This window comes from Lepus europaeus, chromosome 7, assembly GCF_033115175.1.
Source record: "Lepus europaeus isolate LE1 chromosome 7, mLepTim1.pri, whole genome shotgun sequence".
NCBI lineage: Eukaryota > Metazoa > Chordata > Mammalia > Lagomorpha > Leporidae > Lepus > Lepus europaeus.
The window spans coordinates 17,074,050-17,091,004 of NC_084833.1; the positions used below are offsets into that span (position 1 = coordinate 17,074,050).

General features: G+C 50.6%; 1 protein-coding gene across 1 annotated transcript in view; it reads right to left on the minus strand.

Annotated features, from left to right (window-relative positions):
* Nucleotides 1-2,151: 2,151 nt before the first annotated feature.
* The window catches only part of PTPRJ (protein tyrosine phosphatase receptor type J), a 173,095-nt gene continuing 158,291 nt past the window's right edge, over nt 2,152-16,955 (minus strand). The window contains exons 22-25 of the mRNA XM_062197479.1: nt 10,901-11,020; nt 9,257-9,417; nt 8,411-8,546; nt 2,152-5,510 (exon numbers count right to left, since the gene is read on the minus strand). Of these exons, the coding sequence (XP_062053463.1) occupies nt 5,352-5,510; nt 8,411-8,546; nt 9,257-9,417; nt 10,901-11,020 (576 nt within the window). The 3' untranslated portion in view covers nt 2,152-5,351. The remainder of the gene's footprint in view (nt 5,511-8,410; nt 8,547-9,256; nt 9,418-10,900; nt 11,021-16,955) is intronic.

The following is a 16,955-nucleotide window of genomic DNA, read 5'->3' on the forward strand; positions in this document are numbered from 1 at the left end:
CACACACACATACACGTGCGCCCAGGGCAGTTTCAATGGTGAAACACTTTCAGCCAACCACACGAGCAGTCCTGGAGCTCTTCCCTTTCACCACCACCGTCAGCCCCCTCCACACCTCCCCTCACCCCACCCACACTTCCTCACCTCCCTTCACCCCTGCCCACACCTCCTCACAGCCCAGTCCCGCAGGCCCTGACCCTTCTCTAAGCAAACCTCACTCTTTGGCGCTCCCCATTCACCTGCCTGCTAAAACCCTGCTTCTTTCCAACTCGGATCGCAAACCACACCTCCCCTAATTCCTCCAGACCCCAGTACCTCCTTCAGCGTTCACTTTGCTTCTGCCACACAGGCCCTGGCCCCTGCCTCCAGGCCGTTCCTCATGAAGAGCTGTGGGGCAGGTGACAGGTGGGCGTGGGAGGCCCAGGCCACTGCTCCCTCTCTCCTCCCCCTCCCCCATGTCCCCCAAAGCAGGGGCTGGGCGCAGAGCGGGGCGGATCTTTCCCCCACCATGCCTGACCTGGAGAAAGGTGAGCTGGTGCATCAGGACCCGACACGCTGACTCACTCTGGGTTCTCACCATCCAACATACTATAGATGTGATGTACACTTGTCTGTCCCCCCTTACGGGACTGCACACTCCATGAAGGCAGAGGTTGTGAAGTGTTTTGTTCATGCAGCGCAGTGCCTGGCGTGTAGTAGCCACTCAACACACGGCTGAATGAGTGCATGAGTTCAGCTCAAAGGGACAAGAGAGGCCTCACAGCAAAGTCATCTCATTCCGGTGAGAGTTCGCATCACAGTAAAGGGACAAAGAAGAAACTTGAAGACACCCAGCTGGGGCCTGCACTGTAGCACTGAGTAAAGCCTCCTGCCACGCTGCCGGCATCCCCTGTGGGTGCCAGTTTGTGTCCCAGCTGCTCCACTTCTGGTCCAGCTCCCTGCTAATGCGCCTGGGAAAGCAGCAGAAGATGGCCCAAGTGCTTGGCCCAAGTGCACCTGCATGTATGAGACCCAGCTGAAGCTCCTGGCTCCTGGCTCCTGGCTTCAGCCTGGCCCAGCCCTGGCTGTTGCAGCCCTAGGGAGTAAATCAGTGGGTGGAAGATCTCTCTGTAACTCTTTCAAATAAACAAACAAATCTTTTAAAAATATAAAACTAAAAGCATCCAAATCGCCACAGTATCCCAACAGTTCTGAGATTCCCCAAATCCAGTGACCAAAAAAAACTTTCTAAAAATCCCAAGGACTAGGATGGCACCACGGCTCAATAGGCTAATCCTCCGCCTGCGGCGCCGGCACACCGGGTTCTAGTCCCGGTTGGGGCGCCGGATTCTGTCCTGGTTGCTCCTCTTCCAGTCCAGCTCTCTGCTATGGCCCGGGAAGGCAGTGGAGGATGGCCCAAGTGCTTGGGCCCTGCACCCGCATGGGAGACCAGGAGAAGCACCTGGCTCCTGGCTTCGGATCAGTGCGGTGCACTGGCCGCAGCGGCCATTGGGGGGTGAACCAACGGAGAAGGAAGACCTTTCTCTCTCTCTCTCTCTCTGTCCACTCTGTCAAAAAAAAAAAAAAAAAAAAAAATCCCAAGGATTTATCACCTGCAAGTGCGTGCCTGTCCCCTCCAGACCCCCTCACAGTCTGCTCTTCCAAGGCTCCTCAGCACCCATCACCCCTCACGTGTGCCATGGGCCGACCCGTGCCCCCCGCCTGCCCCGCCCTGTCCCAGTCATTTGTCAAAGTCCTGAGGCCCAGGACCTCCGAGTGCCACTGCACGTGCAGGGAGGGCCTTTAAGGGGAAAGTAAAGCAGCCTGAGCAGGCGTCATCCGATGGGACTGCAGTCCTTACACCGGGAGGAGATGGACGCAGACACGCACGGAGGGACAGCACCCAAGGCGCAGGGGGCAGGCTGGCCAAGCAGCCATCACCCTCTGGCCTCCAGAATCGCGAGGAAAGAAATTCTTGTTTCAACCAAGAACGTGGACTCGGTAAGGACAGCCCTGGAAAACACGAATTTTTTTTTAGGAAATCCCACAGGGACCCGAGGGCCTGGAAACTGCTTCAGTAAGTGCGCGAACATCCAGCAAGGCGGCGGAGGGGAGGGGAAGAAAGAAACGGAAGCATCACGTGTGGACATTTTTTTTTTAATATTTGGTATTTGTAAGTCTTTTTAAAAAAATTTTTTTTCAGGCCATTTTTTTTCCTTAAAAAAAAAATGCAACCAAGAGCGATATCCTGTACAAGTATAACAAACATTAGAAATAGGCATCATTCCAAAATAGTTACAAGAAAATTACAGTTTAGAGTCCACGTCTTCACATCCTATGCGTATGCGCCCCCAAGGGAGGAAAGAGCTCCAGTGTGTCCGACACACAGCTGCTACACAGTAGTCTGAAAACACAACTTGGACTTTCGAGGCAAACCAGCATCAGTCACCAAGGCTTGCTTAGCTCCACAAGCGCAATCAAGCATTTCCAAAGAACACCAGGCCTTTGCATCCCGGATAAAAAACAAAGAGGAATCGACTGCAGAGTTGGCCGTGCCCTGTCCCCCAGCTTCTGACATCGCACAGCGTCAATCCAGTAGAATCGGGGAGGCCAGAGCCTGGCTAGAGGTCATCACACGGCCCCAGTGGACCCCAAATAGAGTCAGCTCTGGAGGCACCCGAGGGCAGCTCTGAGTGGCCTCCAGCCCCCAAGGCCAGCTGGCCTGAGAGCCTCACACTGGCTGCTGCTCTGTGCCGCTGGCCTCTCACGATCCCAGCTCCCTCTCCCTGTGTGGCCTCCGGCAGCAGCTCAGGAGCAAACCCCCAGCCTGCGTGTCCTAATCCCACACTAACCGTCCCTTCTCCATCACTGGGCAGTAAAGGCTCCTCCCCATCCCGTTCTGAGATGCACCGGGACCTTCGTGGGACCTGCCTGCTTGGAAATCCCACACCCCTCCCCCCCCAGCCTCCCGGGGCGGGGTAGGGGTGGGGGTTGGGAATGAGGTCGGGGTGTCAGCCCATTTCCCACGCCCGCACCAGGCGGGGCGCAGGAGGGCCTCTGTGTTGCACAAGGTTCAGTGTGTTTCCAATTGCGTCGCTCTGTCCTCCGACGGTTTCTCAGCCTTTACCGGATGCTGTGAAGGGACGAGTTCTCTCTTGTGACTTTCCCGGGGCAGCCAGGCGTGCAGGGCAGAGCTGAGGGTCTACACGGGCTCAGACAGCCAAGCACACTGTCACAGCAGACAGATGGGCGGGGGACAGGGAGTAGTCCACAGAGCAGCCGCCTGGACAGGGACCTCGGGACACAGTCAGAGACCCCCAGGGGGCAGACCAGCGTGAGGGACACAACAACTGCTTCACGCACCACCTGAGGACACCTCGGCTCCCTGACCCGCACCTGCAGGGAGCCAAGGCCGCTCTGATGCTGAGTCCAGAGCGCCTGACCCAGCCAGGACAGCCGGCTCCCTGATGGGCCTGATGCTGAATGAGCTGCTACCCCAAAGAAGGCAAAAGAAAGTGCAACTGCCATTTGAGGAGGAAGATTCTCCCCCAAAACGCGGCCTCTCCTCCTCCTCCTCTCAGTACCTCGGAGGGAAAGGGGACAGAAGACAGAGTGGGAAACCTCTGAACCACACACACCAAGCACTTAAGTACGTGCGGTTTCGCCTTGCTAACCTCGCTGTGTCCACCCAGCGACCGAAGCGCCAGGGACTGGAGGAGCGTGGCTCCCACAGGGCACCGCTGACCAGGGGGGCCACCGGACTCCAGGGACTTGGCTATTCCTTCATCACACCTTGTGAATGAACTTCATTGCCTATTGGAGGATAAATCAAAACGTCTTCAAAATATAACCTGAGCCACAACACAAGATACAAAGAAACAAATCCTTTCATGTTAATGCCTTGAGAAGTTTACAGATTATGTACCCATAAAATAAATCCACATAAATTCTGAAACTCTTGGTGGATATACACCTGAAGCAAAAAAAAAAAAAATCTACATTTTTTTAAAAAAATCAAAGTAATTACAGCAGCAGTATAGTGAAAAGAGGTTTTAAAAATAATAATTACATCTTTGATACAAATCAAACTTTGTACACCTCAATTTGCAGGAATGACAGTTTTAAGAGCTGAGTATTTATATATACAGTAGATACGGTATGTGCCACTGCAGATAAGAGACTACAGCCAGTGGACTTCAGGGGTCAAGGGTTAATCTGACACTCGGTTCACACGGAAGTGTTCACAGATTGCCATACTTTTAAAAACACACACACACAAACACACACACACACGTACACACATAAAATGCCAACCTGAGTAAAACATCACTAAAAACCTACAGCATCATAAATCACTAAGTCACATATTGCACCTTTAAATAATCCTTCTTAACCAAAGACAGAAACGACAGAAAGAATAAAACACGGACAGGACAGGATTTATGTCACCGTCGGATTCCTCGTTCTCCCACCCCTGCTCACAGAAATTCCGAAAGCGTTATTTAGTTTCCATTCTCACCCAACCAATGGGCTGAAAACGTTGCCAACAGAAGTCTTTGGAGAAAACTGGGAGGGAAAAAGGAAGAAAAATCAGAGCACAAATGTATGGGGAGTGGGGTGGGGGCAGGAGGACGGCAAGGGGCAAAGAGCCCCCCTCTAATCCAACGAGGACAGGAATGTCACCGAGAAGGCGGAATTCTGATGCTAAACTATGCTTAAATATTCCGTATATTCCAATTACGAGATTCAATACAAAAATATAGATATCTACTGAGTTTTGCCTGTGGAAGCATAATTCAGAAAAGGCACATGTTCAGAGAGAAAACCCACGCGGGAAGAGGCGCCACAGAGCCCACCCGCCAACATGCTGCTCACCCCCCATTCCGTCTTCTCCACCAGCTAGGTTCCAAGATACAGTAGGTAAAAATAGACCTCTGATACTGAAAATATACTCAACCCAACACAATCCTGCCTTGAGCATGTGAGTCATAGAAAATAGTCTTTAAAAAAAAGAAGAAGAAGAAGAATCTCTTTTGAAAATAAAAAAGAAAAAGCATGGCTCACTTCTCCTGGTTTTCCACGATTCTCTAGGGGAAAAAAAAAAAGTGAACTCATCCCATTGGTAATCGGAATGCAAGTGATGTGCTCACCACGCATCCACAGCCCCCACCTGGCATTTCTCAAGTGTTCCACCTGCAGCTTCACATCCTCCAAGTCAGTTCCAACAAAACAGAACAAAGAACTAAGAAATTAGACATTAAAAAAAAAAAAAAAAAAAACAGAAACAAAAACAAAACAAGTCGACACTGGGGCGCGTTCCTTGGCTGTGGGTGTGAGAGTCTGGTGAGCTCCGGGAAGGCGTTCCTTTGGAATCAGGCAATGTAACCATTCGTCTTTCCGAACGTGGACACCGGCGCCAGGTTTTCGTAGATCGCCATTGCAGTTGTGTTCTGGTAGATGAGATCTACTCTGGAGTCTTTCTGGGATCTGATAATATCCAGAACACACTGATTGAGGAAAACATACTGGTCCTGAAAGTACAGGGCGGGGGAGAGAGCCAGTGAGCACAGGTGCCAGGGAGGGGGCACCCAAATGGTTTTCATACAGATCACCCCCAAGCCCCAGCCACCCAAGAGCGAACAAACAGTTCAAGCTCCTGTGTTTCAAGAGGCAACGGCGTTCTGGTGAAATGAGTCTTGGTCAGTAATTCTCAACCTCAAGGAACACTCCCCACCTCCCCTGCCCAAAGAGAAGGAGCAGAAGCCTGGGGAAGGGCTAAGGAAGAGGCACACACACGTTCGAACAATTGCAAGCCCAGCAAGGTCTCCCGGGCTGTGCAGAACGAGGAGTGAGCTGCCGTTCTCTCTGCATAGAGGTGGGCGGAGGCCACCGTGCAGCAGGCATCACAGAATCTACAAGTGGTCATTTAAAAAGAGGAGGCGGAGCTGTGTGCTGACACAGAAGATTCCCACGGGGGTGGGCACAGAAAGGAAGGGGTTGCATTGCTTATCAGCAGGCATGGGCTCGACTCCTGGCTCGGCTCCTGATTTCAGCTTCCTGCTAACGCTCCTGGGGGGCAGCAGCTGATGCCTCAAGTACTTGGGTCCCTGACACCCACGTGGGAGACGCCAATGCAATTCCTGGCTCTTGGCTTCAACCTAGGTCAGCCCTGGTCGTTGTAGGCGCGCGGGGGGGGGGGGGGGGGGGGTGAACAAGCGAATGAGCGTCTGCCTGCCTTTCAAATAAATATAAATACATTTAAAATCCAAGAGGAGTTGGAACTAGTCATATTTTTTTTTTTTTTTTGGACAGGATGAGTAGACAGTGAGAGAGAGAGACAGAGAGAAAGGTCTTCCTTCTGTTGGTTCACCCCCTAAATGGCTGCTACAGCCGGCGCGCTGCGCCGATCCGAAGCCAAGAGCCAGGTGCTTCCTCTTGGTCTCCCATGCAGGTGCAGGGCCCAAGCACTTGGGCCATCCTCCACTGCCCTCCCAGGCCACAGCAGAGAGCTGGACTGGATGAGGAGCAACCGGGACAGAACCAGCGCCCCAACCGGGACTAGAACCCGGTGTGCTGGCGCCACAGGCGGAGGATTAGCCTAGTGAGATTTCCATGATGGTGTGAAGATAAAAATCGCAGGGAAACGTAAAACAGGATCTTGTTGCTTCAAAATATCCCACGAGTGTGTGTGAGTGTCAGTGTGAGTGTCAGTGTGTGTGTGTGTGTGACAGAGATTTCATATTTATAGATAAAAAGGCCTATAGAGACATAAGCCAATATTACACTATATAAATATATGGATTAAAACATCACATAGTACCCTATAAATATGTATAATTTTATGCATCGGCTAGAATTTAATTTAAAAATATATACACCAAACTATAAACATTGGCTACCTCTAGAGAGCAGAATAAGGAATAAAAAAGTGAAAGAGAAAAAATGTATTCCACATAGTCCCACATAGGGTTAAATTTTTAATGTAAGATTTTTTTTCAAAAAACATGGATTATAAAATAGTGTTCAGGCAGGTGTAAGAGTTCTGTGTTTCTCAAAAGAAGACAAAAGACTGAGAAACACTACTCTATGTGATTATCACAGAACAAAGAAAATCTCACCTCCAATCAATGCAGGAGATGAATCTCTTTCCACCACAACCGTGCAGCTCTCCCCCAAGCACACAATGTACCCACGGCCTCCAGAACAGAGGAGACTAGACTCAAAAGCATGGCCCGCATTCACAGAGCTGTAAAAGGGTACAGGGTGACAGCCTGACACGAAATTAATATTCTGCTCTCATCCTGGCGCGGTGGCACCCACCTCTGTGAGGTCGGGTACTTCCCAGCGCATTCTGTTGAAAATGCCTCCAAATTATTGTGCATCAGGCACAATTCAGGGAAAGGCAAATCCAACAGCCATACCCGAATTAGGCCACAGACGGGAAGCCTCTCTTCTGCAGTGGTCAGCCAGGCTCCTGCGGCTACACTGACATACTCTGATGTCGACAAGCTCGGGAGAGGGTTCACTGATGTGTCAGTGCCTAAGAACACTGTACCACTTCCCTAGCATTCACGTTTACCAAGACTGATTCATTAGTCTGTTTGAAAGATGGCCCAATCTTCTTAGAAACAAAGAGTGGGGGCCGGTGCTGTGGCATAGCAGGTAAAGCCGCCGCCTGCAGTGCTGGCATCCCATATGGGTGCTGGTTCCAGTCCCGGCTGCTCCTCTTCTGATCCAGCTCCCTGCAATGGCCTGGGAAAGCAGTGGAAGGTGGCCCAAGTCTTTGGCCCCCTGCACCCATATGGGAGACCCAGAAGAAGCTCCTGGCTTCAGATCAGCACAGCTCCAACTGTTGCAGCCATTTGGAAAGTGAACCAGTGGACGGAAGACCTCTCTCTCTCTCTCTGACTCTCCTTCTCTCTGTGTGTAACTCTTTCAAATAAAATAAATAAATCTTAAAAAAAAAAAAAAAAAAAAAAAACAGCTGAGGGGGCCAGCACTGTGGTATAGTGGGTAAAGCCTCCACCTGGAGTGCCGGCATCCCATATCAGTGCTGCAGTACTGGTTCAAGTCCCAGCTGCTCCACTTCCAATCCAGCTCTCTGCTGTGGCCTGGGAAAGCAGTGGAAGGTGGCCCAAATCCTTGGCCCCCTTCATCCACATGGGAGACCCAGAAGAAGCTCCTGGCTCCTGGCTTCAGATCTGTACAGCTCTGGCTGTTACAGGTAGTTTCTGCCATCTGGGAAGTGAAATAGTAGATGGAAGACCTTTCTCTCTCTCTCTCTCTCTCTCTCTCTCTCTCTGCCTCTGCCTCTCTGTAACTCTGCCTTTCAAATAAACAACAACAACAAAAAAAAAAAAAAAAAAAAAAAGAAAGACCGACCGACCAGCTGGGAGTGGTGGTGGAATACCAGCACAGATCTTTTCCTCACCTCTGTCTGCACCATTAAAGCCCTGTGCATCCGGAGGTCGTACACAACGCCGTACACGTCCACCGTGTTCTCGTTCTCGATCTGGTAGATGAGACGATCAACAGCAATGAAAGTGCCCGTCCTTCCAACTCCAGCGCTGGGAGAAAAGCAAAACAAGCCCGTGAGAGAGGGTGGTGTCCACTGAACAACTCGATGTCAAAATGTATGCAGCTGGCTCTCCAGGATCAGGCTCTGAAGGCGCTGCCCAGGGTCACCAGTGGAAACTTCAGTGTGCCAGACAGGATCGGCTGGGACAACAATGGCCTAAGTCCCAAACCTACTTTGAGTCAAGGCACGCCAGTAAGACATCTTGAGTTTCCTACATCATCCAATTCAAGTTGCCACCATAACTTAGCATGGAATAGATCATGAACTGATTCCCTCTAGAGCAATAAAATCCCTCCTCTCTTCTGTCCTGACTTAATCCTTTTATCTTGAAAGCTAACTTTTTACTATTCTCGAGTAGGGGCTGACAAACTTTTCCTGCCAAGGGGCAGCAAGGAAACATTTTCAGCTTTGCAGTTCCATCTGGCTGGTTTCTGCCCAAGAAGCACAAAAGCAACCAACAACAATCTGTAAACAAATGGACATAGCTGGTTTCCAATAAGACTTTACAAAAACGTGCAGCTGACCAGATGTGGCCCACATGGCTCCAGTTTGCTCAGGGCTTAGGAAATAAGTCCGCGGTCCCATACCCAAATCGTTTTGAAGTCTGTAAATATCTATTGCATTTTCCTCCTGTGCCCGGCTTTCCTAAACATGCGGTTGCATTTGGAATCTGTCACTCGGGAAGCGCCTTTGCCGCACCTGCAATGCACCAGAATCGGCGACTCGGGAGGGCTCTGCTTCATGTAGTCGCGGACAAGGTAGCGAAAGTTGATGAGCAGGTCGGTGGTGTCCGGGACGCCGTGGTCAGGCCAGGAGGTGAAGTGGAACTGCCGCAGAGCGTGGCTCTCGCTCGTCTGGATCTAAAAACCAACCAAAGGGGTGAGACGCAGAGAGAAAGGCTGCCTGCCGACAGCCAGTGGCCAGGGGGAGTCAGGCAGAGTCTGAATACCAGACCGGCACCCGGCAGGAGCGGTCACTACCAAAACCTAGAACTTCTCATGTGGACCACAGCCGGCGGAGTGCCTGCAAGAGACTTAGCTTGTTTATCACGCCATTGGCAGGTGCCCTGCACAGATGAGGGACAAAGGTTCCGAGAAAAGGGACCCGGCTGCCCCACCACTCATCACCAGGGCGGGAGAGCTCCAGTTTCCGTCCTGTGACTCTGGGTCCAGATCGCCCCTGCCCCACTACCTGCCAGCCACGGACACGCCTTCATACACCTGTGCCCTGTGGAGCTTCCTGAACCCCATCTGTGAGCCCACTTGGGGTATCACTGAGTGTGCAGCCGAAAATAGCTCGCACAAACACAACTAGGATAACCAGCACCTCGTGGGCAGGACCAGACGGGCATTCGCCAGGATGCATTCTAGTCCTCACTCAGACACACCTACGAGGGCACGGCAGGCCCCTGGGTCTCCCGCACGACCACCACCCTCTGAAGCCTTTCCTTTAAAACTGTGTATCCGTTATAAGCACAGTGAGGTTACATCATTCAAAACTTGGAAAACAGGGAGGAGGAAAAAGGTAGAGAGAGAGAACACGCTGGGAAGTCTCCACAAACGAACTCAGCACTCCCAAATTTAACAAAAGTACCTATCCAACGGCGAGAAACGAGGGGGCGGAAGGGAGGCGAATTTCTACTTCTCAGAATCCCCTCTGCACAGGGGCGTGGGGGCTCAGCCAGGAGCGCGAGCACAAAGCAGCTTTTAGCTCCGCCTGTAATGTTCTCGGTTTTTAAAAGGAAAACCTATTTCTGCATTTTATGTAATTAAATCTGGAACCACTAGATTAAAGAGAAGCTGCAAACAATTATAGCACGTTACACACCCATCAGTGGATATCAATGTCAAACACTCTCAAAAAAAAAAAAAAAAAAAACCCAGACATATATAAACTTGACTCCCTAGAATTCCTACACAATTGAAGTAGCTTTGATTTTATAACTTTCAGGGGGTAGGGAGGCCCCGTGCATAAGCCCTGGAATCTTACTGATGGAGGAGTTACAAATTGCTGCTAATAGCAAATGTCCACTCCTGACGCAGAACCTCCCACTAAATAATCCAAACGGCCTGGGTTTGTGCTGAAAACTCAGAGCAACCACTCAGAAGTGGAAGCAAAGCATTGCTGAGGCACAGCCACACTCCGCTGAGCCATCTGACTCGGGAATAACTTCGCCAACCCCCCTCGAGATAGGAAAGCTAAGGGTGTATGCAGACTTACGGACTGCAAGAACGTTCATCTGATGCATAAAAACTCTGAGTTCGTATAACCCAGAAGTCACCTCTGCAGAATTAATATATGAGCCAGTAGTATGAGACCCGCTCATCTTGATCTCTTACTTACATTTTTCACTGTGAAATCTCTGACAGTCCATTCTGGAAGAACAATTTCGGTTGTCATGGCCACGGTTATGTCCCCATAGTCCTGAGCCTGCTTGGAGGGCCAGTACTCCTCACATTTTGTCTAGAATAAAATTGCATTTTGAGGAAAGAGAAAAAAAAAAAACTCCGATCACATCATCTGCTGTCACTACAACCTCACACAAGGCGATCAATTATTGAAAACTGGCCTTGGGGGCTGATGCTGTCCCTTATCTGTGCCCTGTTTGCTCCTTAGAATTGTCTTTCATTTGTTTGCTTGTTTTCAAATTCCACTTTCCATGAACTTTAACCTTTTATTAATACTAATGGTCAAGGCCACCACTATATCGCAGCGGGTTAAAGCCCTGACCTGAAGCACCAGCATCCCATATGGGCCCTGGTTCTAGTCCCAGCTGTTCCTCTTCCGATCCAGCTCTCTGATATGGCCTAGGATAGCAGTGGAAGAAGTCCTTGGGCCCCTGCACCCACGTGGGAGAACAGAAGAAGCTCCAGGCTCCTGGCTTCAGATCGGTGCAGCTCCTCCATCTGGGGAGTGAACCATCAGATGGAAGACTTCTCTCTCTGTCTCTACCTCTCTCTATGTAACTCTGACTTTCAAATAAATAAAAAATAATTTAAAAAAGAAATAAGTGCACCTGGTTGTCTTCCAGAAAAAAAACTTGTTTAAAAAAAATACTAATGGTCCACATGGGCTTCAGTGTGACATTTCAATGCATGCAGACAACGTGAGTCAACAGCTCTTCTTCCACATCACTCTACCGCTGGCTCCTGGGAGTCCTTTTACTTATAAAAATACTTAACAGTTTATCTTAAACTAGAGTCACCGCTTGTCAACTCTTTTTTTAAAAAAAATATTTATTTATTTGAGAGGCAGAGTTACAGAGAGACAGAGAAGTCTTCCATCCGCTGGTTCACTCTCCAAACAGCCACAACAGCCAAAGCTGAGCCAATCTGAAGCCAGGAGCCAGGAGCCAGGAGCTCCTCCAGGTCTCCCATGCGGGTGCAGGGACCCAAGGTCTCGGGCCATCTTCTACTGCCTTCCCAGGCCATAGCAGAGAGCTGGATCAAAACTGGAGCAGCTGGGTCTTGAACCAGCACCCATTTGGGATGCCAGTGCCACAGGCAGAGGCTTAGCTCACTATACCACAGCACCGGCCTTTTCTTGTCAACTTTTAAAATTGGGAGCTTTTTCATAAAAATCCAGATTTTGGCTTCTCTTGAAAATTCAGAAGGTCTGCCAACACTGTCCCTCACACTGCATAAAAACTGGTTTAAACCTAAGCAGCAGCTGTCCCTTCACCTGGCACAGGGTCCCCGTCCGTCTCCTGTGGCCCCCAGAGCAGCTGCTCCACAACCACGCACTGAACTCCGGGGACTGACCCACAACCCCCAGGCAGCTAAAAGAAATGCAAACTGCTCCTCATACTCTCGGATTCACACCAGCTTGCATCACAAACCCACACATCAACAGAGAGGAAGAAATGAAATTATCCAGGGGTCCCCTGATATTCATAATGCTGCCAGGCAGATATGAACAGAAATAAAAACCAGGAACAACTCACTCCAAGAGCATCTGATTCCCATTTGGCAAATGACCTTCTCTCTCTCTCTCTCTTTCTCTCTCTCTCTCTCTCTCTCTCTCTATCACACACATACACACACACACACACAGTGTGCTCTGTTACATTTCCAAACTTGATGATCTGACTCACCTGGAAGATTTGTTGTGTTTTAAACACAGATGCCTGGGCCCCTCTCCAGAGAGTCTGACTCTGGCCATGGGATCTATATATTTTTCTAAAGATCCCAATTTCTATATCACTCTCGGAAAAATAGCCCACACATGAACATGGAGTTGATTCCCATTCATCCTCCCACCAGCTAGATGGTTTAACTTGAGAAGCAGAGAGAAAAAGAAGGAGAGAGAGAATATTCCTATCCACTGGTTCACCCACAATGGCGGGGGCCAGGCCATGCGCTGGACGCTCCATCAAGCTCTCCCACATGGCTGGCAGGGACCCAACGTGAGCCTTCACCACTGCCTCCCAGGGTCTACACTGATGGCAGCTGCAGTCAGGAGCCAGAGCTGGGAACCAAACCCAGCTACTTGCATAGACGGCACACAGGCATCTTAACTGCAAAGCCAAATGCCCGCCCCCAGCCGAATTCCTGTTGCTTCCCTGTAAGCAAGTTCTTAAATTCTCTGGGCCTCAGTTCTCCATCTATAAAACATCTATAAAATAATGATACCTCACCGGGTCATTCTGGGATAAGAATTACATACAAGGGGCGGCGGGGGGGGGGGGGGGGGGGGGGTGTTTGTGGCACAGCAGGTTAAGCTGCCACTTGGGATGTAGAGGAAATATGGCTGCAACCAGAGACAAAGAAAGAAAAGCTGACCTCTTCTCCCAATGCAAACTTTGAAAAGTGGCTGCTCGCAATTAACAAGCGAAGCAGCTGCCCATTGTGATCTTGTCTAAGGAGGGAAGACTCCTAAGTTCTGCTTCTGTAAACGCCAGTCATACACCTGTCCTACTAAATCTGCCCCTGGTATCTTTCACAAACATACCCGGCCCACCGACCACTGGCAGAGTGGTCCTGAGTCACGTAGGCTGCAATTTAAACCCACCAGTGCTGTAACAGCCAAGGTATGAGGCTGAAGAACCTACAAATATTGTAAGACACTTGAGATTGTTGCTCAGTTCTCAGGAAATGAGTCCAGCTGAGCTGGCTGGCATTAATAAACTGCTTGGTCCTCCACCGTCTCTGGTGCCTGTTTGATGGAGGGAGTTTCCCACCCCAGATTTCGGTAACAGGGATGCCTCCATGTCATATGCAAGTGCCTGGGTTCCAGTTCTGCCTGCACTTCTGAATCAGCTTCCTGCTAGTGCCCACCCTGGGAGGCAGCAGATGGTGGCTCAAGCACTTGGGTCTTTGCCACCTGGAAGGCCTGGGTAGAGCTCCTGGCTCCTGGATTCAGTCTGCCCTTGTCCCCAACCCTGGCTGTTGTGGGCATTTCAGGAGTGAACTAGTGGGTGGAAGACAGCTTGCTCTAGTTCTGTCTCTCACTCATTGGCTCTCTCGTTCTCACTCTTTGGAATAAATTAAAATAACTAAGTATTTTCTAAAATAGCACACACAGACAATGCACTGACTTCCTTCCCCTCCCTCCAGTAACATCCACTTCCATCCCGACGTAAGATGAGTCAGAGCCATCTAAATTCATCTTCATGTTCTTTAGCCACATCTTCTTGCTATCTAAGATCTTTACAAGAGGGCTTCACGCACAAGGCCCTGCACTCAACAGCACGATCAAGTTTGTCCGCATTCATAAAACAACGCAGCTTCATCTCCCTAACAGCCTGCTCTCCTGCTACAGAAACAGTGCGGCACCCTCGGCATCACGGCAACACCAAGGGACCCCTTCCCTGACTGCTCTGTCATCTTCCCTCCTCCCCCACCCAAGCCCCAGAACACACCCGTGGGCTGGACCAACGCCACTTAAAGTGAAATGACATTTAAAACTATGATGCCCAACGGGTCCACGCTGCCCCCAGGACAGGACTACCCAGAGGGTGCTCCCTAGCTGGAACAGCAGGGATCCAGGAGGCAGCTCCCAGAACCCCTGGGGGTAGAGCCACCTGCCCAGCCCCCACCACCACCACCCCCCACCCTCCCCCACCAAGGAAGTCTGGGAGCTGTTGCTAAGGAATTAACTCCTTGTACTCAAGTAACAAACCTACATAAAACCAAATTAACAGAGCAACATTATCTGCCATGGTGTTGTAAGTTAGCCCCTGCTTTTCAAAGTTCTCACGCCCGTTTCAGGAAGGTGCAATTTTACTTTAGAAGAAATCTCTCTCTAATGGAAATGGCAGGGGGTGCTCCAAGCCATCACAAAGGAAAGGGAGGTGCTGAGACTTACCTGGGGAGAAATCTCAGATTCTGCTTAAAGAAAGAGTTCCCATGTTAAAAATAAGTTTGAGGGGCTAGTGTTGTGGCCCAGCACCCCATATGGGCACTGCTTTGAGCCCCAGCTGCTCCGCTTCTGAACCAGCTCCCTGCTAATGTGTCTGGGCTCCTGCCACCCATGTGGGAGTCCCAGATGAAGTTCCTGGCTCCTGGCTTCAGCCAGGACTGGGTTAGACCATTGTGGCCACCTGGAGAGTGAACCAGCAGATGGAAGATATCTCTCTCTCTCTCTCCCTCTCCCCTCTCTCTCCCTCCCTCTGCCCTCTCTGTCACTCTGCCTTTCAAATAAATAAATCTTTAAAAACAAACAAAACACTAATTTTGAAAAGTCACAGGGTGGAAACCCCTGCTCTCACAGAGGAAGCTGTGTGTGGGAGACAGGCAGGGCCGCTCCGCACACCCAGCGCTGACGCAGGGCCCCAGCAGGAGCATCATCTTGCTAGGGCCTCGACCGTCCACAGCACAAACCCAACTCCCACTGTGTACAAACCTCAGCAGCAGCCACACAATCCAGAGGGCAGATTATCAGCTGTCCATAAAGGAAGGCAATGACAAAAGAGAACTGTTTTAAAAACCCTTCCCTTGGGGCCAGCCCTGTGGCATAGCAGGTAAAGCCACAGCCTGCTATGCTGGCATCCCCTCTGGGCGCCAGTTAGTGTCCCAGTTGCTTCACTTCTGGTCCAGCTCTCTGCTGTGGCCTGGGAAAGCAGTGAAAGATGTCCAGGTGCTTGGGCCCCTGCACCCATGTGGGAGACCCAGAAGAAGCTCTTGGCTCCTGGCTTCAGATCGGCCCAGCTCCAGCTGTTGGAGCCATTTGGGGGATAAACCAGCAGATGGAAGATCTCTTTCTCTGTCTCTCCCTCTCTCTCTAACTCTGCCTTTCAAGTAAATAAATAAATCTTAAAAAATAAAGCTTTCTCTTAAGGGGAAAAAAAGATAAAAGAAACAAGTTTTAAAGACTAAAGGGGCTAGGCCGGCACTGCGGCTCAATAGGCTAATCCTCCGCCTTATGGCGCCGGCACACCAGGTTCTAGTCCCGGTTGGGGCGCCGGATTCTGTCCCGGTTGCCCCTCTTCCAGGCCAGCTCTCTGCTCTGGCCCAGAGTGCAGTGGAGGATGGCCCAAATGCTTGGGCCCTGCACCCCATGGGAGACCAGGATAAGTACCTGGCTCCTGCCTTCGGATCAGTGCGGTGCGCCAACCACAGAGCGCTGGCTGCAGCGGCCATTGGAGGGTGAACCAACAGTAAAGGAAGACCTTTCTCCCTGTCTCTCTCTCTCTCTCACTGTCCACTCTGCCTGTCAAAAAAAAAATTAAAAATTAAAATTAAAATTAAAAAAAATTTTAAAAAGACTAAAGGGGCTAATATTTGCAAGGGGTGGGTTTTAAAAAAACAAGTGGGGAGGCTGGCACTGTGGCATAGTGGGTAAAGCCTCCACCTGCAGTGCCGCCATCCCATATGGGCGCCAGTTCAAGTTCCAGATGCTCCATTTCCGATCCAGCTCTCTGCTGTGGCCTGGGAAAGCAGTGGAAGATGGCCCAAGTCCTTGGGCCCCTGCACCTGCTTGGGAGACTCAGAAGAAGCTCCTGGCTCCTGGCTTCAGATCAGCATAGCTCCAGCCACTGCGGCCAACTGGGGAGTGAAGCAGCGGATGGAAGACACCTCTCTCTCTCTCTCTCTCTCTCTCTCTCTCTCTCTCTCTCTCTCTCTCCCCCTGTGTAACTCTTTCATATAAATAATAAAATAAATATTTAAAAAAAACAAAGCCAAATGGGTACCAGCATGGGGCCTGAAGATTAAGACCCCAGTGAATGCACCCCCACAACATGGCGCCCGGGTTCCATGCCTGGCCTTGGCTCCTGACTCCAGCTTCCTACCAATGCGGACCTGGGAGGCAGTGGTGATGGCTCAAGTGACTGGGTTTCTGCCACCCACATGGGAGAGCCCCAGCTTCTGCCTTCAGCCAGATCCAGTCCTAGCTATCGCAGGCATTGAGGGAGTGAACCAGCAGATGGAAGCTCACTTGCATGCGATTGCTCTCTCTC